Source organism: Aulonocara stuartgranti (assembly GCF_965226115.1).
Source record: "Aulonocara stuartgranti genome assembly, chromosome: 6".
Classification (NCBI taxonomy): domain Eukaryota; kingdom Metazoa; phylum Chordata; class Actinopteri; order Cichliformes; family Cichlidae; genus Aulonocara; species Aulonocara stuartgranti.
Window position 1 is genome coordinate 34,880,315 of NC_138944.1, and position 25,696 is coordinate 34,906,010.

Below are 25,696 nucleotides of genomic sequence, written 5' to 3' on the forward strand. Positions count from 1 at the left end.
TATGGATTATTATTATTTTTTGTCCTTTTTTGATCCTTTGGATCTTGGCTTTAATATCTCATTTTTCTGTCATGACAATTCTTGGGTTGCTTTTGCTTTCACCTCTTACCCATGTGCACTGCAAAGAGCCATAAAGTCAGCTCTGCTGAAGCTGAGCAGAGGGCGTAGCCCATCAGCTATCACTTCTATCATGAGCTGTTTTACTCCTTCCACATAATTTTCTTTTCCAATCATTTTGATACAAATTAGTCTTCATCAAAGATTTTTCTCTAAAACTGGGCGTCTCCTTCAGATGTTTTTAGTCAAGTCTAATCTGACCTAATCTCACCTTGTTGTAAATCCTCTCGATTTCATCTGTATTTCTATGTATTTCATCTCTAGCTTGTAGACTTGATGACAATGACAAAGGGTTTTTTCTTTACCACGACTATAATTTACAGTTATCGATTTTATCTTTTTTTCAATGGTCTTTTGGTGTTGCCACATTTTTTTCCTTTTTAAGATTCATTTTGGGATTTTAGCCAAATGATGGCCTCTTTTTCTGGCATCATCATGTTTTGGAACCTCAGATTGAGACTTCCAGTTAGCAGCTACCTTTTATCTAATACATTTGTCATAGAATATCAAGTGAACGGGATTTCTTTGACCATAAAACTGCTTGTCAGTCACTGTGCAGTTCATTTTGAGCCTCTGAAAATGAGCGACTAATAGATAAAATTGCTGCAATTTCTAAACTGTTAATATATGAATTACCTTTTAAAACCCGTTGAATTAAAAATGAAAGTTTGCACTTCAGTCACATCTTAAATCCACTGTGGTGGAGTACAGAGGCAAAATGACAAAAAAAGCTTATGGATCTAAGCATGGGTCATATTTAACGAGATATACAGAAAATTCTAAAATGTGTAAAGTGTCAAGCTTTTTTAAAAAGAAAATTGGTCAAACTAGAGGGGAAAGAAAGCTGTGATGTATTGGAACTGTCAACTCTTGGAAACATATCCTTATTCGAGGCATTTCTAATGGAGTGAGTCAGCAGCAAGAAGTTCTTTCTCCTGGGTGTCTGGGAGGATTTTTGTCTCCCTGATGTTTGGATTGCAAAATTTGTGCACATGTATAAATTATAGTCACAGAAAATGTCTCTGCTTCAGTAAGCCTCGCATTTATAAAAGCAAGCTCTTTCATTTTCAGTTTCACAAAAACAAAATCGACATGAACACACACAAACTCAAGGTTTCATTGGTAAATAGTAAATGAAATACTGTTAAATTCAAAATGCTGGCAGATATTAATTTAATGCCATTGTTATTTTTAAGTGTCCAATAAAAAAAAGCATAAAAAAGCCAAATTATCAGCTGTTCTCTGAAAAAACAATAACAGTTGAGGCTTCACTGTGATGCATTATAAATAGCATACTACTGTGTATTTATATATTAGTAAAAATGGGAAGAAAGCATTCAATCGTATAGATCCTGGAAGTGTTCCAGTATCATTTCATCTATATTTTTTCTTTTTCACAGGTCGTTTCATGATAGATTTATTGCCACTGTGCTATGACACAAAAGCCATTAGTTGATCGTTTGTAATGTTACTTCAACTCTGTGTAGAGCAAATGAAGCATGTAATTGGCATTGTCTATACGATATAGCAGTAGGCTCTGTTGTTAAATAAGTTCATTTTGCAGCATCCGCACATTTTTCATGAGGTCAATTTTACCTTTTGTAAAGTGAGCACGTAACAAGCCAGAACATCAATGTTTTCTTCAGTAGAGCACGTCTTCACTGAAGCCAGAAGAAAGATAGCTTAATAGCAAGTATGCACAGTTATGCTTGCACAGTAGAAAAATCAAATGCATGAGTGTGCTGTGACCTTTTTTTTCTGGTCCACCTAGAAATTGTCTCAGAATTTCTCTCAATTACACCAACTGGCATCCCTCTGCTAGGCACCAAAGAAATATACAGTGGTTTTAAAAATGCCTATATAAGAAGAAGTAGTGTCTTGTGACCTTTTCTGCTTGTGTTTTAAATGTGTCTCAAATACAAGTTCTTTGCTTAAGGACAGAGAACAGTAGGAGGGTTGTGCTCCATGGTTTAGCGATGTCTTTGTCCTTAACGGTCTGTGTCTGTAAAGAAAACAAATCATCCTGCTTGTTTTCAGTTGGGATTTGAAGTGGGTGGCCTTGACCATATGCCAGTGTTTCTCATATCACATTATGGAGAAAGAATTGACCTTGAAGAAAAAAATTGTCCTCCCAATGGCACCAACAACATTTTCAGGACACACTTTTAAAATGTAGTAGATGGCTTTAGATTTTAGATTCGTTTACCGGAAACCAAAAGATGTACACGACACAGGATGCTCCAACTTCAGCTACCTTGTTGATCATTGTGTTGCTTCCTTAGCATTCAGTTGTCTGTTTCACATTGTATAGCAACACTGCTCCTGAAGCTTGCTTTCAGTCTCTGCTCAAGGAATCCAAAAACATCAGATGGGTTTAAGTTGCAAGCTGCAGACTGCTTCAGGCCGAGGCATGGATTTTTTTTTTACATCTATCATGAGAAGAACGCTCTCCTCAGGCATTGCCTAACCTCTCCTCTGTAGTGTATATATATTCATTTCTGCTTATCTCCTTCTCTCATTATATGCAGTCCTCCACTGTGATCTCACCTCCTGTAAAAACTAAAACACATTGTATGCTATCCCCAGCTTCTCTCAGTTCATTTGACTGTCTAATAGAATCCTACATTCACCTATTTAAAAGCACCCCACTGCCTTCCCTGTGAAGTGACTTAGCTAATGGTGTGATGCTAGTGCCTACTACTGCACCCACAGGGGCCCTTTATCCATCTACATCTACACTGTGACCATCCACATCAACCGATTCACACATATTACAGTGTCACCCAGAACTGTGCAATACAATGACGATGCTGCGTAAACCTGCCTTGCAACTATTTCTGAGCCAATGAAATTCTTCTCCAGTCCTGGAGAAGCACCAAACAGGAACAAACAGGAACAAAACTGCAGTTAATCATGTTTCATCATGAGACAGACAAGGCCTTGCTGTGTGATTCACGGATGATAACAAGCAATGCAAAAGGAACATGAAGGTTCTGGTTTCAAATATAAACTCATAAATAGTGAAATCCTGTTATATTAAGTACCGTTATCTCTGAACTCTGACAGGGGAAATAGGAGGAAGAGTTGGAAACTACTGAGTCAGTTTGCACAGTGGCTGAGCCCCCCTCACCTAACTGTGGAGGTCCACGTGATTCGATTCCACAAATGAATATAAGAAATGAATGCTTTTTCTTTATGTTCCAGGTGGGGAACTTGGGCCTACTCTTCATGTTGCTGTTTTTCATCTATGCTGCTCTGGGTGTGGAGCTGTTTGGAGAACTAGGTGGGTCTTTCAGACACCACTTTTGTTCCTACTAAAGGCTTTTTGGAGCATGTTTATCAAATATAATTAGATATCTGTAAAAACACTGCAATGAAAAACGCAGCATACAAGGAATGTTTGGATTTGCCTTTTTGACCTGGATTCATCTCCATTTGTACCACCTGCTCATTTGTTATGTCTCACTCTATGGACAGACGCAAAAGAAAGATACAACTGACTGAGCCACGATTCACTCTTTACCATGTCTTGCTCATTTTGTTTTCTTTCCACTTGATGTTTGGTCTCAGTGTGTAATGCTGACTACCCCTGTGAAGGAATGAGCCGCCATGCTACCTTTGAAAACTTTGGAATGGCCTTCCTTACGCTCTTCCAGGTTTCAACTGGCGACAACTGGAATGGCATCATGAAGGTACTTTTGTTCTTCATCCTCATTTCATCATTTTGGGCTGGGTTATCTAATGGACCTAAATGATTGTTTTTCACTCCGCTTTACCTCAACTTGTCTCCAGTGGCAGTGTTGGACAGATTTTTTTAGATGAGACACCGTTTGAGCATTTCTAATTCTATTCTAATAACACATACATGCTTACGTTGAACTGGTTGGCTGATCGTATATAAGCTACTCCAACCTCAGCAGAGAAAGAGGATGAGAAGCTGAATTATAATTGAAGGTCTTTAGTTCAAATTTGTGGACTAGACCGTATTTAGGTTGGGGAAATGAGTGCGTAATGAGCGTGTCCTTTAGCAAAGATGATCCTGAAGATGTAAATGTGCACTCAGAGTCTACAGAGGATGAATGAAGATTCAAATTCACATTCACAAAAAGTGACTATTTCATCTGCCTCTTCAATTTCATCTATCACTTCAATCTTACTCTCCAATCACACCCAAGTACCCCGAGTACCTGGAGCTCTTAAAATTTTATAACAGCTCATATCCAGCTGTTAATCAGTGCTGATTAGGCTCTCTAAAAAGTGACTGTGGCTGAAAAGCAGATTTCTGGAAGTGTGAAAGTTTGACAGTGTGTCATGTTAAAACTAAAGAGTATTAATTGATTGATTGGTAAATGATGGAAATGAAACTGGGCAATATGGTCACATTTTCTAAGCCCAACTCTGATTTAAAATAATTATTTCTAGCAAATATTTTGTGTGTTTACTACATATAAAATCTTCCTTATTTGACTGATCTTTTCCTCTTCCCCTTTTCTTTTCCCTACTTTCCTGCTATTCAGCTTTATCTGCCGAATCCTCACTATTTTTCCATTTTATCCACTCACTCTTTCACTGCTCCTTTACTGCCTTTTCATGTGTTTGACACTTCATTCCTGTCTCCTTCCTCAATCCTTTAAAACTCTCTCAATACCCTTTTATCCATTAGGACACCCTGAGAGAGTGCCCGCCTGATCGTCCAGGAACCGACTACGGCTGTCATGCCGGACTGCAGTTCATCTCCCCGATGTATTTCGTGTCATTCGTGCTCACAGCTCAGTTCGTACTGATAAACGTGGTGGTTGCCGTGCTGATGAAACATCTGGACGATTCCAACAAGGAGGCACAGGAGGATGCCGAGATGGATGCAGAGATTGAATTGGAGTTGGCCCAGGGAGGCCTGTGCTGCATGATGGGAGGCATCGGAGCTATCGCTGGGGCCACCGTTGCCACTGCGAGCGGGGCGGGCGTAGGTGGCGGAGTGTCTGGCGCAATTACAGCGGGAACAGTCGGAGGCCCAAGTAGCGGATTGATGGCACCACTTCGAGATGGAGGAGGAGGGAGCGCTACTCATGAGGGACACACTCACCCTCGATGTCGCCTCTACTCCCCTGCACAGGTGAGTGGACTTTCAAATATTGAAGAGAGTAATTACTGCTGAACAGAGAGCTCTTGGGTTGGGTTCTGCATGCTGGCTATGTCAAAATCACACTCATCTTTTAGAAAAACAAAATAGTTTTGTAAACCTGTTTATACCTTTTCTTACGCAAATCATGGCAGTGGAAAAAATAATTATAAATACTCATTTGTTGAAACCAAAGGTCAGCAACCTGTGGCTTCCAAGCCGCTAAAAAGCTGCATGTGGCTTGGAAGCCATGGGTTAGGCTTAGGGTTAACTGTAAGTCAGTTACATATATGTATATGTATTTATTCAGCCTCTACCAGTTACAGCCGTCACAAAATGATATTGAAACCTGTGGTTGTAAGGATTTGACAGACACCGTTAGTCTGCACAACTCTTGACTGCAAAGTCCGTCGAGCACGATGCGTCATCAGCCGCCAAATAGCTCATTCAACAACTCAACAGGATTGCCTATCTGAGTTACAGTGTAGAGCCAGTTTGCATAGTCACGGCCTAAGACGTGTTTACTTCTGTCCCTTAAGGTAACATATACTACTCCTTTGCCCAGAGCAAGGGAGAGAAAAAAAACACTAGTTTCTGCTATTGTAATAAACCAGTAATGCAATCGGAGTAATTATCATTAAGTGGCATTTTCAGGGTTTGCTTTTTGATAGCTTTCTCTGCTTTTCATGGTAAATGGTAAATGTCCTGTATTTGTATAGCGCTTTACTTAGTCCCTATGGACCCCAAAGCGCTTTACATTCAGTTATCCACCCATTGTATTGTAGCCACATTGTACATTGTAGCCACAGCTGCCCTGGGGTGCACTGACAGAGGCCAGGCTGCTGGACACTGGCGCCACCGGGCCCTCTGACCACCACCATAACTAAATTTTCAGAACTAAAGAAAGCTATTTGCACATGACTGGTTGGGCTTCTAACCCATGTCCTTGCCAACATATACTAGTGTTAGCAGTTCTTCAATTAAAAAGGTCTTTCAGCTGCTCCTTAGCGGTTAATGGACTGGCTCATATATCTACTCTCCTTAAGCACTCAAAGCAATTCATACAACATACCTCCTTCACACAAGCAGTTTTTTATGCTTTAGTGCTTGCTGTCTAACATTCACAGACATTCACTCTGCAATGAATGAATCAGGGAGTAACTTGGGGTTCAGTATCTCGCCCAAGGATATTTGGCATGCAGACTGCAGCGGCCAATAATCGAATCACCAACCTTTCGATTAGTAGATGACCTGCTCTAGCTGAGGGGTCACAACTGGGCATCACCACAGCACTTGTTTGACTTTTTCACCAAATGTCCCTTAGTGTCCCCTCCCAGACTCAAAGCAGGGATCTTTCACATGTTAAGCCAGCGGTCCCCAACCTTTTTTGCGCCACGGACCGGTTTATGCCCGACAATATTTAAGGTCTTTAAGGTTGTAAATAAATACAACAAAATAAAACTAGTACCGGTACTGAAAAAAAGAGGATTTATTCATAGCACACGTGAAAAGACCCAGGAAAACCGAGTTAACGATAAAAACGATAACAAAATAACGCTGAAAACCGATAAAAACCCTGAAAACTATACATTTCACACCTGAGCCTCAACTCTCGCGGCCCGGTACCAAACGACTCACGGACCGGTACCAGTCCGAGGCCCGGGGGTTGGGGACTGCTGTGTTAGGCAACTGAAGCCACTTCATCAATTAATGAAGGATAAAGGTTATCAAATCACAAAATACTCATCAGAGTATAAATTAAGTTAACACTCAATCATCTGAGTAATATGCAATGTCACTCAAACCTCAAGTTTGAAAAGCATGAGCCATTGGAAAGCCCTTTTACCTCTTTTGGTGAAATGAAAGTGACAACAAGTGAGCTGGAGAAGCAACAACAAGACAAGCCCCAAAAGGGGATGGTTAGGCAGGTGGTGGCCACAGACCACTTTTCTCTCCTCCTTCCTCACTGACTTCTATTTCTAGTTTTTCTTTATTATCACTGTTGGTCACATGAGACCTGCAGCCCATTCAACATGCACCTATTGCACATCTGCACACGCCTGTGAAATGAATTCACATTTTGCTCCCTAATGAGAGAGACCGATAACTGACTTTGTAGACGTTTTTAAACAGCGTAGTTGAAAATACCCTTTTACATTGTTCAGTTTTTTTTTATTAGCTGATCACTTATTGCTTCATAAAACATGAGAAAAGTAGAAAAGAACATCCCATTTTTGTAGAAACTGCTGTAGATCTTCTGTCACACAGTCAAAAACACCCACATTATTTGATTTTCTTTAAAATACAGAGAAGAGGCAAATTTTACTCTTAATTTTTATCTAATTTCTTCATTCAGAGAGAACAGTCCTCAGCCATCCCAACAACAGACTGTTCTCTCTGTTGAGGTCAGGAAAGCGATTCCGCTCCCTGAAGACCAACACAGAGAGACTGAGGAGGAGCTTCTTCCCGCAGGCGATACGGTCTCTCAATCACACCACCACATAGTACTGACCCACACATATGGTTTTTACACACACGCTGGACATTCTGGACATTTGTTTACACTAGTGGCCACTGCACAACTACACTGTGTGGTCATCTAATCGAATCACTTTATCACAAGTCACTTAAATAAATCACTTTAAGCATATTTGCACTGCACAAGACACTTACACATGTGGATTGCACAACCCTGGATATTATATTTCTTCATACCATTTAGTACTTGTACAGCTGCTGTTATTGTTCTATATTTCTTCATATATTCTTATATATTTCTATATTGTGTATTGTGTATTTTGTTGTACAGTTATTTTATTTTTAACTTTAATTTTTATATTTTATTCCTTCCTAGCTAAATTTACCCTTCATTTTGATTTTCATATTTGTTTCCTATCCTATTCATAGTCTTCTTTTCTTTAGGTCACGAGCAGTTGTCTAAGCATTTCACTGCACATCGTACTGTGTATGACTGTGTACGTGACAAATACAATTTGAATTTGAATTTCATTCATAAAGTGATAGTTGCAGCTCAAACTTGAGCCTGGCTCATATTAAAAGTACTCAAACAGGCTGTGAATATATGATGAACTGTACACGATTAGCATGTTTATTCTGGTTATTTCAAGACTTCATTAATTTAATCTACAGTGGCAGTTGGTACCGCAAGCATCCGTCAGGCTCAGTGGGACTGCACAGCAGCTGGAGTTGTTTTTATTCATGAAACACCGCTGCCCTACTTGTGTGCATACAAGGTGTTAGAGGTGACTTTTACACCCACACATAAAGATATATTACAGTTTTTCTCAAATGTTAAAACACAAAAGCCAATCCTGTAACCCAAATGACCAGTAGTCTAAACACATTTACTAAATGTAGCCACCATATTCCAGTACCATAAACACATGTCACATGAAGACACAATTCACAAAACACAACCCTCTGTACTCATAAATCTAAACACATTTTTCCTTGCTAAAACACATGTTGCAAAACAACTCTGCTCATATTCTCAAATGAAAGCCCATGTGATGCAAAATGCTTGCCACAGTCACCAATCTTTGAACACAGGGAACACACCTGGCGTCATTCACTACACACAATGACTCAAAATTGAAGACACTTGTTGCTAATGCTGTACCCACATGTAAAAGCAAGTTCAGAGTGCACAGTATGCTGAAGATTCCAAACAAACACAATGGATGAAGGCAGAGTCAGGGGAAGAGGAATTTGATGCAGAGGAGGGAGAAGAGCTGGCCCTGGAAGAAGAGGAGCAGGCCAATGAGGAAGAGGAGAAGGCCAACATGGGAGAGGAGAAGGTCCAGGAGGGAGAGCAAGACAACCTCGCACCATCATTACGGACGAGATGCGAGCAACAGCTCAGCGACATGATGCCGCACAGTGATTGTGGTGTGTGTGTGGTGTGAATAACGTAAATAAAAAAACTTCACACCCTGTTCATGTTTTCAAGATTACTGTTGTGTGCAATAGATTCTGTTTTTGCATTGAGTTGTGTTACAGTAGTGTACGTACATGCAGGATTTTCTATAGATTTATACTACTCATATGAAACTCACAAATCTAAATGCCTAATCCTCTGCAGAGATCTACGACGATCCGTTACTGTATAGTTTCTAAAATATGGATTGGCAGTTATGAAACAAAGAACCTTCTCACAAATTGAGCATTGTGTTTTCAATTGTTTTGCTGTAGTGTGTAATGCTGTGTATAGTGTTTACAGTTTTGACAGCTTCGAGCTCCTCTCTTGGTGTGGGAGTTTGAGTTTTGCAGTGGGAAGGTGTGGTTGTGTTTATGTAGCTTTAGAGAAGGGTGTTGTGTTTGGACATTGGGGGACCTGGTGGTAACGTTTGTGACATGTGTTTTAGCATTTGAGAAAAACTGTAAAGCACATAAATCACAAGACTGAGACGTATACCGAGAACTGCCGCGCACATGTGTAAAAATATTAAATGGCCACCATCTTTACCAAAAAACACCAGCAGTGGGGGGAAAAGGATGCCAGTCAGTAGACGCCACATTTCTAATCCCACTGGAACTGTTGCACCTGCAGACGAGAACAGGTATTTTTAGATGTGTGCCTGCTGGAGCAGAAAGAAAGACACATGTAAATAAGCAAAGGTGGCAACAAACAAAGAGGGAGGGAAACAAACAAAGGAAAAATAGAACAACTATGTGGAAAAACTGAGACGGGCTGGGGAGGGAGAAGGAGCACTAGCAGTTTGGGAAAGTGAGGGAGTGAGCAGAGAAGTGATTGTTGCATCAAGTGATTGAGCAAATGCTTGAATGAAGGGTGACTGTGTTTGACACATTGAATAATTGTGTGGAGGAACTAAAGGTCTGTTTGCATCCCGCAAGAATCTGCTGGAGTGTTTACTTCTGAGCTTAACTAATTTGTTTGGACTGGTGGCAGCAGCGCCAAGTGAGTAAACTGCAAGGTGGCTCATTAGAAATGATTAGAAGTGACCCTGTAAACACAGACACTGTTGTTGGCATCGATGCCAGCTGTTCTTAAAAAAGAAACAAGAACCCTAAACAGAGCTATTACCCACCTGAATGCTAGGCTGTCCTATTCTCTGAGAACACACAAGCATATTTCCAAATGATTATGCAGAATAGAGTTACGAGTACAGGAAGCTTTCTGGAAGAGCACTATGGACCCTCGCCGGGCTCCTGGTGTTAATCTTTTTTGTTTCATTTATTTGTTTTATTTTATTAATCGTGTTCTTATCAGAGTAGTTATTATGGTAGAGCAGACAGGTTGGTGAGGGACGAATTCGTAATACAGCCATTCACACTGATTACATCATTTTACTGGATTAATTTGCATCCAGTGAAATTATAAATTAGATGTTTGTTTGTTTGTTTGTTTTTTTAAATAAATAGAGCACCAATCAGACCAATAGACCAATCACAATACTGCATTTGCCAACGAGTGTGCTTGTAGCTCAAACTGCATTTGAATATGGAAATAGTTAAATAATAACTTATTTATTTGTTTTGTATGAAAACAGTAAGTAGACAGCTTTAACTTCTGGGTCAAACCATGAAATTCCCCCTGCTCCTGACATCTCATGACAATCGGATGAACCCACAATCTCAGTTTCCTCCTTTTCTTGTTTAGAACCACATCATCAGCACTTGATGTCAACATTTTTTGAGAACAAATTTGAATGTGTCTATAGACGTGACATGACAAGTTGGGATCTGAAAAATTCAACATTTCTGTGTGTAATGACCTTTATAAGAATATATATGTGGACATTTTTGTAATTTTGGTAAAAAAAAAAAAGATTGTGAAAATGTTGAATTAGTCAAGTGTATTTGGGCAAACAGTGGCTCATTCAGTAACGGGAAGACTGGTGTCAGTCCCTGGTCCCTCTAGAAGCCCCAGAACTGTCCCCGATAAGTCACTGTAGCATGAAGTCGTGTGTGGACGTCAAATATATGAAGTCAGTGTGTCTCACACTGAATGAATGGGTGATTTGGTCGTGTAATGCAGAGTGCTTTGAGTGGTCAATAAGACTGAAAAGCACTATGTAAATTGGATCCATTAACTGTTTTGTTCAGTCCTAATGTAAAATACTGATTATAGAAGCTTTTAACTTAAGATTGCTTAGTGACTGTGCCATTAAATCTAATTAACTGTATATAGTAACTAAACTTGCACTCCCAGCACATTGTGCTCTTTTACTTCTTTTTTTTTTTTTTTTGCCTTTAGCTTAATGAACCCTTTAAGTTCTTTCTTGCTGAGGCTAAAAAAGACTTAAAACTAGATTAAAGAGTGAACTGAGATGCACTGCATTGCTAAAAAAATGCAACTTTTATACAGGGACAGCCTCATTTTACTCATTTTTATTAACTTGTTCACCATGATTATAAGTTTTATTATGTCTAATATGTTCAGAGGCAGATCCACACTGTCACTATAACATTTTTTTCTTCTTTCTCCTGTTGACATTAAGCTCAGATTACTTTTAATAACTCATGTCCCCCAGCTTGTACCAATAATCAACCCTGCAGGTATGATGCATCTCATTCCTTTTGACGATCCTTACAGATACTGGAATCAGATTACTTTTTGGGCGCTGTGTGGACCTAATTAACCCAAGTGATCTTCTGTACTTTGGCTCATCTGAAAGGAAATTAACATTGTCACCCATCTGAAGAATGACATTGAATCAAAGGGTAAGCAATCAGAGCCGAGGGAACGGTGGCAGAGGCTGACTTTGGAATGGTTAAAGACACAGTGAGCTTGTGAGTGGGTGGCGTCTCATTGTGCTTATAGCTCATTGTCTGTCAGCCTAATGTTATTTTTAACCAGAAACGCAGTAAAAGATGGATGAAACGGGAAAGGGGAGGAACTCTTTTCATGAGCCTTTTTTTAGCTGCACTGTATTATTAATCTTCATTCTGATTAGCAGGGAAACAGCTTTTTTTTTAAAAGAAATTAGATCAAAAGCACCAAGGGCCTGTTCTTATGTGTATTTATATTGCCACATTCTTTGCAATCAAAAATGCAGTCATAGCAAATATGACTGAAATAAAACAACTGTATTTTGCCAGTAAGACATTTTTAAGCAATATTTTTTAAGTATAAAACCATAAATTAAAGTTCAGAAACCCAAATCGGGCCTCATTCACACCGGCTTAGAGACCGGTCGCAGCAATCATAGCATGAGAGAAAAGTGTGTATTCCTGATTGGAAATTATGGAAGCTGTTGGCCGTCATTACTGGCTAAAGCCTCTGTTATGCACACCTAGAGACCTGTGAATGACATCCTGGCAACGACCAGTTGCTAGCTTCGTGGAATGAATTACCATGGCTGAACAGCTGCATCCAAGCCTTACGCAATGCAAAGTGTCAGATGCAGTGGTGTAAAGCACACCACCACTAGACGCTAGAGCAGTAATGAGCGGAAATCCTAATCTAAAGAACGACTCTGGGTTTAGTAGTTGGAAAACGGTACTTGTCTGACTGCATGCTGCTAATTGTAAAGTTTGGTGGAGGAGGGATTATCGTGTGAGGTTGCTTTTCATGAGTTGGGCTCAGCCTTTAGTTACGTTGGAAGGGACACTTCAACAGACATTTTGGTCAATTTCATGCTCCCAACTTTGTGGGAACAGTTTGCACATGCCCGCTTCCTGTTCCAGTGCGGTCATGTTGGAAAACTACGAAGACTACAAAGAACCATGTTAAAATTTTGTCAGGATGAAAAAGATTTGTATCGTGACCAGTGCCAAAAAGGTTCTTTTCTTATTGCTATACGAAATGATCTCCTTATATAAAAATGCACGATTTTCATAAAAGGAAATGTTTTTAGATGATAACATACAATACAATAACATCCTCTTAACACCGTCTGGGCCCAGATCATGGCGTGAGCATGGTTTAAATTTGGTTCTGAAGCTTTATTTCTTTTCACACTGTTATTTCTGGCCTTTGTAATTAAAAAGCTATTAATGCATTTCTGTAAAATGTAAATGAAATCAAATAATGGTAACCAGGCAGTTATTATTTATCACCCCATAAAAGTGTTTTTCACTCTTGGAGCTGCTGACTTTCCCTTTCCGAGGCCCTGTGAGATTCATACTGACTAATTACAACCCAGCGTGCATCCACTTAATGACAATTGATTGCCTTTTTTTTTCTCCCAAATGTTTTGTTTTCAAATCACCATGAACATCTAGTAATGGAGCCATTACAAAGTGAAGTCTTTCTGAGAGCATGAATAATGCAACAGTAAAATAATATTGTTCTGGCTTTTTTTTTTTTTTAAGTGTTTTATTTGAAATTATCTCAGTCCAAACGCTCTACTCTTTATGTGAAGTTTAAGCACATCTTGTATGGCTGTACTCTTCCCTGCATGTAGGCTGTAAGGTAAGGCTGGAATTCTGCACAAGAGCTGTTGATTTTTATCATTATTGGTACATAACACCACAGAGACAGGCAGAAGAAATTTGCAGTGATGCAGCATTATTTCTTTTATGGACTCTCTTCATGTGAGCTGTACATCAATTTCCTAAATACCCAACTGTCTCCACAGGGAGCCTAGACTCTTTCAGACAGCGATTCTGTGACCATTCAGCATGTATGCAGTGATAAGACTGAAATACATTTTAATGAGCATTGTGTTTCTCTTGGCTTGTTTTCCCTCTTCTGTTGTATTTTTTTTTCATTTCCTTATCTGTAGGGGAATATACCATACGGGTCTACTAACTGCTGATATGTGTTCTTGTTGGTAGGCACTCTACTGTGTAAGCTCTCACTGTGTTGTTGCTATTTGCAGCAGAACTAAAAATATTAAATAAATAGGGCTGCAGCACTCCAATGCCTCTCTTTTTTTTTTTCGCCTGTCCCGTTTGGTTCTTTTGCCATCAGAATTATTGTCTAAAGGCAAAGAAAGATGCCCAATGGATTTACTTTACCAAATTGACCATCCCAGCCTTGCCGTATTGGTCTATTTGATTCACCTTTGTTTTTATTGTTTATTTTATTTTATTTTCACTTGCTACACACGGGACAGACATGACTGGGGGAAAGAAAGGGGAGAAAGAAAGAGGGAAAGAAAAACAGCGGGGAAGAGGAAAGTGATAAAGGGCAAAAAACAAAAACCAACAAAACAAACAGACAAAAAATACCTATATCAATCACCTGGATCACCTGCTGAGAAAGAAAAAAGAGAAAACAAGCAAAAAAAAAGAGCAATATAATAAACAACATCATCGCGATGACCTATGTGAATATAACAGTAAATATTAAATATTGAATATTATTGTGCAGCACGTAGGATCAACAGCGCACAGTGTGCTTTGAGGTAGGAGCCAAAAAGGGTGTAGTTTGTGTGTGTGAGCACCCGTGTGTACACCTGTGAGCATGAGTGCGCTTGTATTTAAAAGGTTCCTTCATGTAATGATCTGCTAGAGGGTGTGGGGAGCCACAGCCCCGTCCTCCAGGGTATGAAGCAGGTATGGAGGAGATCCAGGCTCCACACATCCAGAGGCCCTCAGAGCACCAGAGACCAAGGAAGACCAACGGAGGGGCAACCGTGCCACTCTCCCGGAAAGAGCTGAAGAGCCCCAAATGAGGGGGGGTTGCAGTGACGTGCCCGTGAGCTCTGCCTGCAGCCAGCTGTGCCAGAGTGACTGAGCCCCAGGCCGAGAGGCCGAGGGCACCCCACCCCCCGAAGGGGCCCGAGCGAGCCCCAGGCTCCAGGCCCTGACAAGCAGCCACCGGTGCGTACCTGGACGCCCATCCCTGGACACCAAGAACCACCAATGCACTGGCAGGGGGAGTGTTGGGGGGAGATAGGCCTCCATACCTTGGAGGGCCTGAGATGTCAGTGTTACCCTTTTCCCTGGGGTGGAGAGAAGCAGACCGCCCCGACTCTGCAGCAGCAGGGAGGCCCCACATTCCAGACCCCAATCGGACGGCCAGCTCCTCTTCCCAGGCCCCCCGCTCCAACAGGCAGCAGAGAACGGGTGTGTGTGAAAACTCCAAACCTCCCTCATACACCCTGATGGTCATCTGGATGCCGTGTAGCATGCCCACCCCCAAGGACTTATATGTATGTGTTATGAGAGAGTGAGTAATGTGAATGTCTAAGTTGTGGGATAAAATTGAGGCACAGGCAGCCAGAAGGGGACAGAGGGGGGGATGCCTCCCCTGCACCCTGGTGACACAACTTTACCCCAAGACCCTGCATGTGTGGGTGATTGTGGTGGAGCGCGAAGAGGGAGGCAGCTGGAGATCCCCCGCTGACCCCAGTAGGCACCCCCATACTCTGGAACCCACCAGGGCAAGGGGGCCCAGGCCCATCCAGACCGGGGCCCAATTCAGCAGCACCGCCCAGCCCCACAGAGCCCGGGACAGCCCACCTGACCCCACCACAGAGAAAACTGCACCACCACCCCGTCATCCACTCATCTTCAAGACTACACAAGACAATAGACACCCAGGCTGAGATCTTCCTCCACCTCTCCAATATCTCTCCCTCACCTGCAGAGTGAGTTCCTGGAGAGAGGAGACCTCCTGCAAGATGTAACAGCCTCCCCCACCAGTTGAAGAGCCCCACAGGTGGCTCGATACACTGGTGGCACCCCGCGCCAGGGCTGAGCCCCCATACACCCACCCGCCCACAACCCCGACACACCAGCCAGGGCCCCAGCCCGGAGATGGGGTACCCCCAGAACCCCAGGCCCACCTGGGCAGCCAGGCTACCAGGTCAGTAACCCACGTCTGTGAGCACAGACCCTCCCCTGGCCCCGTTGCACGCATCCATGAGGAAACCATCACCTAAGAGCCAACAGAGCCCTTAACAGGCCATGACCGCAACCCTGGGTTGAGCCCTCCCAATGCCTCTTAATTGAATAGTTTAATTCAAGCCTCAATCACACAGGTGTAGAAACTGGTTGCTACGGAAAAATATGTATTCCCTAAGCAGTTAGCAAGATGTTGGGCCAGCCTTTAACACTTCAAGGTTTAGGAGTCCCATAAGGTTGATTGTGTTTATCTGGACGTAACGTTTTCAGTAGGAGAAACATTTCATCACTCATCTAAGTGACTTCTTCAGTCTCGGCTAACTGCAGGTTTCCCCAACCTTATAAACAGTACATTTGCATAATGACTGAAACTACCCACTGAATGAACAATGGGCTGTGAGGTCAGTTCCTTAATCATTGATATGCAAACTATGAGACCATTGCTCAACAACCAGTGATCATAGCCCATTGATCAGTGGTTTGAATGAGTCACAAAATGTTTCTCTCACTGAAAACGCTACGTCCAGATGAACAGAATCAACCTTTTGGGATTTACGTACCTGGATGATTGAGCATGCATCAAGACAAGGTTTAGGAGTGTTTATGGGAATCTTTGACTATTCTTAAGAAGCACATTTGTGAGGTCAGATACTGATGATGGACCAGAAGGCGTGGCTTGCAGTTTACACACTGTTAGAATGATCAAAAAGCTGACTTGGGTTAGAAGAAATGGATCTGAGTGTAGGGCACAAAATCTAAAGAAGGTTGCACTAAGTCCTGTTCAGACTGGATTTCTGGATGAAAGAATATATACAGAGAAAGACATTGAGTCAAACAGCATCATGGGCAGCATTTACCACAACCAAGGACCCCAGCTGAGCCAATCAATCAGACTGCCTTACCCCATGCTGCGCATCTGTCAGCACATGAAACAATGTGTATGTGTTGCTCACAGTATATCAGTGGGTGCTGCCACAGACTGGCAATCAGCTGCGGTTCACCTCTTCACCTCACACCCTTTATCAGGTACTCCTATATGAAGAGAAATGGGAACAAAAAGCAGGTCCTGGAGGGAATGGGGAGTCTTGAACTTTAGACATGCGGTAAGGAGACTTCGGGGTTCAGGGCTAAGAGTGAGAAAGTGAGTAGTACCCTGGGAAACAAGACAAAGTGAGAGAAATAATATTTAAAAGACAGAAAAACAAAGGAGGAGATGCAAAAGAACAAGTTGTTTTTCACAGATTTAAACAGGATTGTGTTCATCAAAGGGAGAAACCTCTGAATAAAGAGACATTTATTTTTTACGTACAGTAAGTCTATCATCAAGGGTGTAATCAGTAGCAGAAAAGGCCAAGCCAGTGTTGATCACAACATACTGCTATCCCGCCTTCAACACTGTGTCGGTTTAAAGGGCACTGTCTTAAAGTTTTTCCAGTCCTATTTGAATAATAGGAGTTTTTCTGTTCACCTTGGTGAACTGTCATCTCCCAGAGCTCCTTTAACCTGTGGCGTACCTCAGGGGTCCATACTAGGCCCCCTGTTGTTTATTCTGTACTTGCTCCCTCTGGGCGATGTGCTCCGTAAACATAATGTGTCCTTCCACATCTTTGCCGATGATATTCAGATCTACCTCCCTCTGAGGTTGAACTGCAATGTTTCTTTGCAGCCGCTACTCTCCTGCTTGTCTGACATTAAGACTTGGATGACTCTTAACTTCTTACACCTTAATGAAAGCAAAACTGAAGTCATTGTGTTTGGGCTTCCTAAAGATCCCAACTTCTCTCTTGACTTTTTGGGACCCCTAACCTCCGATTGCACTTCTTCCATTAAGAGTCTTGGTGTTATTTTTGACAATGCTTTTAAACTTGATAAACAAATCAGCTCTGTAGTTAAGGGATCTTTTTATCATTTGCGGATTTTAGCCAAAGTCAAGTCTTACCTTTGCAGGAACGATCTAGAAAGAGTGGTCCATGCTTTTATTACTTCACGGCTAGACTACTGCAATTCCCTCTATGCTGGCCTAGATCGTTCCTGTCTACATCGCCTTCAACTGGTGCAGAACGCTGCCGCTCGCCTGTTGACCGGTTCAAAAAAAGAGACCACATCACTCCGGTTCTCTGCTCTCTCCACTGGCTCCCAGTTGCCTTTAGGATTGATTTTAAAATCTTATTGCTGGCTTTTAAGGTTTTAAATGGCACTGCACCTTCTTACCTGTCAGAACTCCTTAGTACTTATCGCCCCAGGAGATCTTTGAGGTCAGCCGACCTGATGCTTTTAGATGTTCCCAGGTATAAATTAAAGACAAAGGGAGAGAGGGCGTTTGCTGTGGCTGCACCCAGACTGTGGAACAGTTTACCTCCTCACGTCAGACTCTCCAAAAGCCTAGAAACTTTTAAAACCGCTCTTAAAACTCACCTCTTTTCATTGGCTTTTAGAAAGGTTTAATTTATTTGTTTTATATATTTTTATTTTATTTTTATCAGCGAGGTGTTATTACGAAATTGTGTTCTATTGTATTTTTATCTGTATTTACTGTACAGCACTTTGGTCAGCCTTGGTTGTTTTTAAATGTGCTCTATAAATAAACTTGACTTGACTTGACTTGACAGTGTTGGACGGACCTTAAACCTGCTTTTTTTTAAAATGCCCATGTCCTCTGGCTGCAAACGAAGGTCTGTTTGAATAGAAATTGATGAGAAAATTACCCTACTGACCTCAGTAAAGCTTTTACTATTGAAGTTACAGCCTCATTTGCCTGTTTCAGATCTTGTAACAATCCTCATTACTTTTAATGATTATGGCTCTTCTTCTGCTTCTTTCGGTTGCTTCCTTTATGGGTCACCACAGCAGATCATCTGCCTCCATCTCATCTTATGCCGACCATCCTCTTCTGTCACACCAACCCTCGGCATGGCCTCCTTCAATTCAATTCAAGACCCTTTGTTCAGTATATTCACTATCCCAGCTCAGCCTTGCCTCTCTAACTTTCTCTTCATCTGCTCAACCTGAGCTCTCCCTCCAATCTGCTCTTTTCTAATCTTGCCCAATCGGGCCACTCCCAATGAAAATCCAAACATCTTCAACTCTGCCACCATCTCAGCCTCCTGGCCTTTTCTTAGTGCCATCGTCTCCAAACCATACATCATTGCAGGTCTCACTACCATTTGTAAACCTTCGTTTTCACTCTTGCTGCTATCCTTCTGTCACAAATCATCCCTGACACTCGGCTCCACCCACACCCACTGTGGACTGTTACTTTGAACAGTTGATTCCAGGCATTCGAGCTCATCTCTCGTCACAATCTCTACTGCTTGCATTAAACATATGAAGAAAGCAGGCATATACACCTTAAAAACCGAGAAAAATAACTTTGTTTTTATCAAGTTTTTTTAATCAGCTTTCAATAATTACATCATACTGTCTAAAAATCTGTTAAATACTCAAAATTTTGGGAAAGTGAGAAAAGTGGGAATTTTAAGCCAACTAAAGCTCTCATAAAGCAGAGCCTTGTTATCTTAAAGGGATTATGTAATTCATCTTATAATGGTGACATTCATCTGCCCCTTTGGCTCAGAGCAAGGTGGGAAAAAGTCACACATCTCTGTCTGTAATCTGCCAGCAGCGGCTGAAAATAACACCAGCTTCAGTAAATGGTGGTTAATTAAACAACACACCAAAGGATGGAGCTACTTTAAGCTAATCTATCAATTTTTTAAAAAGTCAGTAAGAGGTATTTAATATCTGAAAAGCTGGAAGCAAACGTAAGGTAAAAGCTGAATTTGCCTGACAGGAAGTGACTGAGTGACTTGAGTCTTGAGAAATGAGAAATGCTTGAGAAATGCTGTTTCTGGACATACACAACTGATTTAACAAGATGTGAGCGGATGTTTTATAAGTGTTTGTAGCGATTCAACAGGAAGTCTGACAATAGAAAAGAGCACAGCCAGATGTTGAGTTAACTTGACACAAAGACAGATGTTTGCAGTATTTGTAGTAGTTACTGACAAGGATGTTTTTTAATTATTTAAAGTAATGAAGAATGATGAAAATGGTTAGATGTTATCTATCTATATTAGATTTATCAAGGGGGAAATAATAAAGTAGTAGTTTTAAAAATATGAATATTACTCACTCTTATCAAACTTATTAGTAATATTGTTTGTAGCCGTAATAGAAGATTGGAGAGTAGGAGTGATAGTGGAAGTACTATTTGCATTAGTATTACTATTTGTTTATTTATATACAAAAGTGCCAAAAGTACAGACATGCACTTAAGTAGAAGTACAGATACTAGTGCTGAAAACTACATGTGATCAGCTGTCCCGGGCCACCGCTCTGAGGTTTACTGCTGTTTCTGGACATACACAACTGATTTAACAAGATGTGAGCGGATGTTTTATAAGTGTTTGTAGTTGATTTCCATCCTCTACACTGACAGCACACTGTTTATTCTGTCTTTGTAATAAACAGTTTTTAGTTGGTATGAAGATCGAATTCAGTGAATCAATCTAAGCATCATCAGCTCAACTTCAAATGTATCTATGCTACACTTGATGTAAGCTAACGCTGACCATGAAACCACAGCCACCGTGCACCAGTTCTTTACTTTAAATACATCACATTTGTTTAAAAATATATTCCTGTTCCCTTTTTTTCTTCAAAAAGGGAGTAAAAGTACAAAGTGGTAGAAAAACCCTACTCAAGTAAAATACAGATACCTGAAATTTATACTTAACTACAATAGCAAAGTGTTTGTATTCGTCACTTTGTTCCCATCTCTGATTATGTATGCCAAATATCAGTGCTGTATTTGTGTGTCTGCATTGCAGGAGAGCCAGTGGCTGGACAGCGTCTCTCTGCTAATTAAGGACTCGTTAGAAGGAGACCTGATCGACAATCTCTCCGGTTCAGTTTTTCACCACTACGGCTCTCCTCCTATCTGCAAAGACTGCAAGAGTCACCCTCAAGAGGTTATCAGCGCTCCACACACACAGACACTCACAAAGCACAACCCTAAACATCTGCTGCCTTCATTTCAAATTTACAAGTCAGTAATAAAGTGCCACTACATCAATTATACAGATGCATATATTCTAAACACTACTAATGCACACACATACAGTGCATATGCAGTATAATGTTTCAGCAGTAAATAAACTGCTGAGCATGTCTTCATTTCACATCACACACATTCACAAATTGGTGAATGTGGCACACTGACTCCTTGTTTCATATAAGTATTTTCCCAGATGTGCAGTAAGGGGCTCTAGATATACTATTACAGTGGTTCCCAAACTTTTTTTGGTAGGCCCCCCTTTGTTTTACAAGAAAAATGTGATTATTCATTGTCATCTTTAACACTAAGGAATTAAAGTAGGAAAAAAACGTTGCATAAGCTGCTTTTATATAAAACACATCATAAATGTAAGTTATGTTTGTCCGAGTGAGATCCCAGCAAGGTTCAAGGAATACAACTTACATATTTTTGTAGTTCTGTAAATACAGATTACACGGTGTGATTGCACTGCGGTGCAATCAAAACATAGTACTATACTGCATTAGGATTTTCATAGCTAGAAGTGCAGCTGAAACTATGTTCAGAATGTCAACTTTTTTAGATCATGTGCTCATGAAAAACTGAGAAAATCAATTTTTTATTCCTAAAAGGACTTTTTTAAAATACTGTATTCAATAAATATGTATTGTATGCAATTTAAAATGTATTTTCTATTATCCAGTTTTTATCTGATTTAATCCCATTGAAAATAAAATCAAACACAGTTCTTGCAAAATGTAATTTGCTTTAAAGATAGAGCGGGGCTGTGTTTATTACTACAGGGCAGAATTTGCCTTGTATTAATTTCTGTTGTCTGTAAGGATATTCTTGACATTTCCCCCCCTTGTATAATCATGCCCAAAGGATATACATGGCACCACCAAAATGATGTATGAGTGAGTGAACTCGTCCTGAGTTTTCCTGTAATAGCCATAGCTGTGAAAATCATCAATCACACATGAGAACAAACACCAGTTTCAGCTGAGGTTATTCTTTGTATTTGATATATATAATCTGCAGGGTATGAGTTTCATTTCATGCAAGTGTGTACGTGTGTACATGTATGTATGCGTGTAGGAGTGTAAGTCATTGTATAAGTCACAGTGGTGTGACGCCTGTGTGCTTTAGATACTGTTTCTACATTTCACTCATATCCAAGTCACCTTTAAACTAAAAACTGTATATAAAAGATGGGCACAACCACTGTGACATTACTCATGGGTTTGTGGATATTTTAAGGGCAGTATTGACTGACAATGACTTTTTTTGTTTTTGTTTAGTTTTTTTTTACTGAGAAGCTAACATTAGCTGGTAGCATTCCATGCTAGTCGGTTCTGTTTAGACTCATACATGCCAACCCTCCCAATTTTTCCGGGATAATCCCAAATTTCAGTGCCCCTCCCGTAAATCTCTCGGAGCCACCATTCTCCCGAATTTCTCCTGGTTTTCAACCCGGACAACAAAAATAAAAAAACACATGCCAGAATTCATAGCGCGGCCCAGCCAATTCCAGTTTCCAACAATAGCGGCAGCTACTTAGTTTTAATATTACTCATATTACTCTTTCTGGGTCGCAAAATAAACTTGTAGCATATTTTCAGGCGAGAATGTAGCTGTGTAAACTTCAAATATCTGAGCCGGGGAGAACAGTGAACTCCCGGCACATCGTTTTCAAACCCCCGCGGTCTTTCGCTACTCAGGTTAAACATGATATATATAAGTCACTTAGATAACCTAAAAATGTTATTGTTTGACTTTTTTCAGTGTTTCATTTGTTCCTGAGTAAATCAGGAACAAATGATTTTGAATGTCTCCCTAATTCTGAGGTCTCAAGGTTGGCAAGTATGTTTAGACTACCATGGAATGCTACAAGCTAATGTTAGCAATGCTAGAATTTCCAAAGCCTGTATGTACGGGGGGCAGTTGCTGCTGGCTTTTGGCTTCATCATTTCACATCCTGTTGTCAAATTTCAGCTTCAACATGATTGGCTACTGTGTATTTGTGGTACAGGTCCGACTGGCAGAGGTGGAGCAGGCATCGCTGATGTCAGAGCAGCTGTCCGACAAGTCATCGTCTCCAGCTCTGCCTGATGACCTGAGTTTGGATGAAAACAGCAGCTACCAGCTGCTGGTCAGAGACAGCCAGGTATTCTCACACTTACACACCAACACATATGAACATATTCTGTGCTTGCTTGCATCTCTCCCACTTGTATTAAACACATGATACACAAGTAATACACAAACACACCAGTAGTGTGGTGACTCTTACAGAAAGTCAAGCTGAGACGGTTCCCTTTACATATTTTTGGGATTAACAGTACTGGTAAGCTCATTTCAAACTGTATACTCAGTTTAATCTAGAGTAATGCATTATATTCTGTAAAATCACATTCATAGTCTGCGTCCTGTGAGGAACACATATCTTTTTTAAGCTGTTAATGATCTCAGAAAAGCAAGCCTACATCTTGATTTTCAAAAGAAGCATATTAAAAAATATTCATAGCAAAAAAATCAAGTGAGTTTAAAGGTGTGAGCACTGTGTGACATATTTATCTATCAATGTGTACAGAGGATTAGAAATATTAATGAAAAGCGTGTTGGCTGTTTAAAGTTACTAGTATTTTCTTGCTAATCTGAAAGTGATAGCTGAGCCTGCACATGTTCAACTTGTCTGTTTTGATATGTCGACGTTTATTTCATGTCTCTTTTCTATCTTCAAGTTTATCCTTGCTATGGTGCTAAAGGAGTTATTTAAAATGTTTTTCTTGGCCAAGGCGATCAGTAAGGAAAAACATCTATTTGCTGATGCTAGCAACCATGAAATTAACCCTGATAAGTGGGACAGAAATGAACATTAGCTCTAATCACTCATGCCTACACACACACACAGGTAAAATCATGTCATCATAGCCCTTAGGTCTTGCTAATCATTATTAATGACTATTTACATTCTTTACTGCCTAATTAAAACACATGCCTCGCACTGTGCTTTTGACATGGGCACATGGGAGTTTGTACGTATGTTTTCCTGTGTGTGTGTGTGAGTTCGTGAGCATGTCTTTTATATCTCCATCATCACATGAATGCTTCGCTCTCAGCTCACCGACGTTCCACCTGGTCTGTTTCATCCCTGTGGTATTGAAGGCCAGCTCATTTGATCCAGTTTACAACCAACAACAACAGCCAAGCAATTTGAAGCTTTGAAGCCTGCCGTTACTTTCTTTTAACCACCTCCAATTTTAATCAGACTTGTATAGATGGGATATGAAAAGGGAGCTTTTTGAAACTGAAAAACAAATGCTACTCAGATTTCCATTATGATAAGGTGAAATGAAACTCCTCAGTTTGGTGTCTCTCTTGCTCCAGTGAACATCAGTGCGCCTGGATATTTATTCTTTCTAGGTAATTTTTTCCCATCTCCACTTTCAGTCAATCTTCTCCTTTCAAATTCTGCTCTTATTTTCTTCATCTTTCTTTCAGAGGGGCAGCAGTGACTCCCGCAGTTCGGAAGAGTTGCCCAGACAGGCGGGTTACAGAGGGCTTCGTCCCTCCAGCTCAGGAAGCGAGGAGGGTGTTCAGGGGCTGTTTGAAGTGGGCATCCATCATCAGTGCAATCCTGCCTCACCGGAGCAGAAAAGCCCTGCACATGACAAAGGTACTGGCATAAACAAGATGACAGCGCAAGATCAAGGAAGCTGCATGTAGCTCGTAGTGTCCTTCAAAGTGACTACATGTGTGATATACTCAGTGGTAAAATCTACTGGCTTCATGATTTCCAAATTATTTAAAGTACACTGTACTGTATGTGTAGTTACAACTCATCACTTGTCAAATATTTGCCTTTATTTTCTGTATTTTTATCATTTTTTTCTGTATGTAAACTGTGGATTCGTTTTAAAAGTTTCAGGGGTTTTATAAAATAACAAGAAGCAGCAACGCTGAGCTGCCTGTGAAGAGCTGCAGGCAACAAGATGCTCATCTCTAACTTTTCATTCCACCTGCTCCGTGCTATCGACCGCAAATTTGCTCATGCTGTTTACGCCGTGAAACAAGACTGCAGTCCTTCATGGCGCGTTACAAAATTATTGACTGCTTCTTTAAAAATGTTCAACTTTGTGCAGCAGTGCTGTAAATAGATAAAGCAGTTACTCTGTAATTCTGACTGAGTAGCTGCACAACGGGAAGCACTGGGAATTCAGGGAGGTGCGCTTTTACATCACAGCAGTTTTTCAAAAAATATTTGTTCTTTTACACGTAAAGTGATAAACACCTTGAGAGAGAGAAAGTGAGTGGTAATGCATCTCTACCACCAAAAAAGATCAAAGTTGCAAAAAAACCCTTTCTGTTAATTTCTGTTAATAGTTTTCAATTATTAAATAAGAGACTGCCAAGCATAGTCTAAAAAATAATCGTTCTGTAAATCCTACCTTTGTAGATTGTTTTTCATCCAAATGGTTCAATGTAATCTTTCATACACACAAAACACAAAGCAAAAAATAAAGAGTAAAATCAACGGACATATGAGCTTCCTTTATCACACTTATCTGTGCTCTTTCTGACCCTCATTGGTATCAACCACTATGATTTCATTAAGACATGACTTTGGCATTGATGTTAACATT

General features: G+C 40.7%; 1 protein-coding gene and 2 long non-coding RNA genes across 14 annotated transcripts in view; 1 reads left to right on the top strand and 2 right to left on the bottom strand.

The window, feature by feature from the left end:
- Positions 1 to 25,696, top strand: part of LOC309708141 (voltage-dependent T-type calcium channel subunit alpha-1I-like) — a 229,018-nt gene that overhangs the window by 198,682 nt on the left and 4,640 nt on the right. For 10 of the 11 annotated variants that reach the window (XM_082535920.1, XM_082535918.1, XM_082535917.1 and 7 more), the window contains 6 exons: positions 3,322 to 3,400; positions 3,688 to 3,809; positions 4,781 to 5,230; positions 20,845 to 20,985; positions 23,083 to 23,217; positions 24,555 to 24,729. In XM_082535920.1, coding sequence (XP_082392046.1) covers positions 3,322 to 3,400; positions 3,688 to 3,809; positions 4,781 to 5,230; positions 20,845 to 20,985; positions 23,083 to 23,217; positions 24,555 to 24,729 — 1,102 coding nt within the window. Of the gene's footprint in view, positions 1 to 3,321; positions 3,401 to 3,687; positions 3,810 to 4,780; positions 5,231 to 11,813; positions 14,006 to 20,844; positions 20,986 to 23,082; positions 23,218 to 24,554; positions 24,730 to 25,696 lie in introns of those variants that run through there. The other variant, XM_082535915.1, reaches the window with a different exon arrangement.
- The window catches only part of LOC309708150, a 431,095-nt gene that overhangs the window by 80,689 nt on the left and 324,710 nt on the right, over positions 1 to 25,696 (bottom strand). The window lies entirely within an intron of this gene.
- Positions 17,117 to 18,828, bottom strand: LOC309708152. The gene is made up of 3 exons (XR_014277188.1): positions 18,802 to 18,828; positions 18,637 to 18,689; positions 17,117 to 17,168 (listed from the first exon to the last, which is right to left on the bottom strand). It is a non-coding gene; the product is annotated as an uncharacterized lncRNA (long non-coding RNA).